This window comes from Pyxicephalus adspersus, chromosome 3 (assembly GCF_032062135.1).
Source record: "Pyxicephalus adspersus chromosome 3, UCB_Pads_2.0, whole genome shotgun sequence".
In the NCBI taxonomy this organism is placed as follows: Eukaryota; Metazoa; Chordata; class Amphibia; order Anura; family Pyxicephalidae; genus Pyxicephalus; species Pyxicephalus adspersus.
The window spans coordinates 23,966,976-23,968,130 of record NC_092860.1 but is presented as its reverse complement, the minus strand read 5'-3'; the positions used below and the strand labels follow the sequence as shown (position 1 = coordinate 23,968,130).

Genomic DNA, 1,155 nt, shown 5'->3' with positions numbered 1-1,155 from the left:
ACACGGACTGACCCGGCATTCCTCACACAGCTGGAGCTGTCAATTTCCTGAGCCACTGGTGACGTCACTCGGGCTGCCATTCACAAGCTCTCCGCCCGTTCTGCTCGGAGCAGGTGACGTGCAGCCATGACTCCCTACCTCACGTCATCCAAATGACAGCCCGTGTTGGGAGGGGGCGGAGACTTGAAGCAGCCAATCAGATTACTATACATCCCAGCCTTTCACATTAGCAACCACGATAGCAACAGGTGGTGACGTCACGGGGAGCGCGCTGCGCGGCCCCGCGGTGCTGAGCATGGAGCTTTCTGCGGTCGGTGAGCGAGTATTTGCGGCAGAATCGCTGCTCAAAAGACGTATCCGAAAGGTGGGTGGACGGCGAGTGTGTCCATACCTTAAGTAGGCCCCAATCCTCGGCCTGTCCTGATTTGTATAGCCGAACGCAGGCAGGGGGCGCTGGGGAGCTATATTAGAGACAGACATGTACTGTGGTCATCTGACAGGCTGGCCTGCTGTGTGGAAGGTGTGATATGTGAGGAGGATGTGTGGGGGAGAGCAGGGACAGGGGAGGCCCAGAGAGAGAGAGATTCTGTACAAATAATATAATGTCACCTCTACCCTGTGTTATATCTGTGGTATGGACTACTACCCCCAATATACCCCAAATATACCTTTTATTACTATGTATATATGGGGGATGTACCTGTATTACTATCCCCAATATACCTATTATTACTATGTGTATTTATGGGGCATGTACCTGTACTACTACCCCCAATATACACCCAATATACCTATTATTACTGTGTATATATATGGGGGATGTACCTGTACTACTACCCCAATTATACCTATTATTACTGTGTGTATATATGGGGGATGTACCTGTATTACTACCCCCAATATACCTAATATTACTGTGTGTATATATGGGGGATGTACCTGTACTACTACCCCCAGTATACACCCAATATTACTGTGTGTGTATATATGCGTGATGTACCTGTACTATAACCCTCAATATACCTATTATTACTGTGTGTATATATGGAGGATGGTCCTGTACTACTACCCCCAATATACATCCAATATACCTATTATTACTGTGTGTACATATGGGGGTGTACCTGTACTACTACTACCCCCAATATACATCCA

The 1,155-nt window shown here is 47.6% G+C and overlaps 1 protein-coding gene across 1 annotated transcript in view; it reads left to right on the top strand.

The window, feature by feature from the left end:
* Window positions 1-219: 219 nt before the first annotated feature.
* CBX8 (chromobox 8) overlaps window positions 220-1,155 on the top strand; it is a 21,323-nt gene continuing 20,387 nt past the window's right edge. Inside the window, exon 1 of the mRNA XM_072403957.1 lies at window positions 220-364. Within this exon, the coding sequence (XP_072260058.1) occupies window positions 296-364 (69 nt within the window). The 5' untranslated portion in view covers window positions 220-295. The remainder of the gene's footprint in view (window positions 365-1,155) is intronic.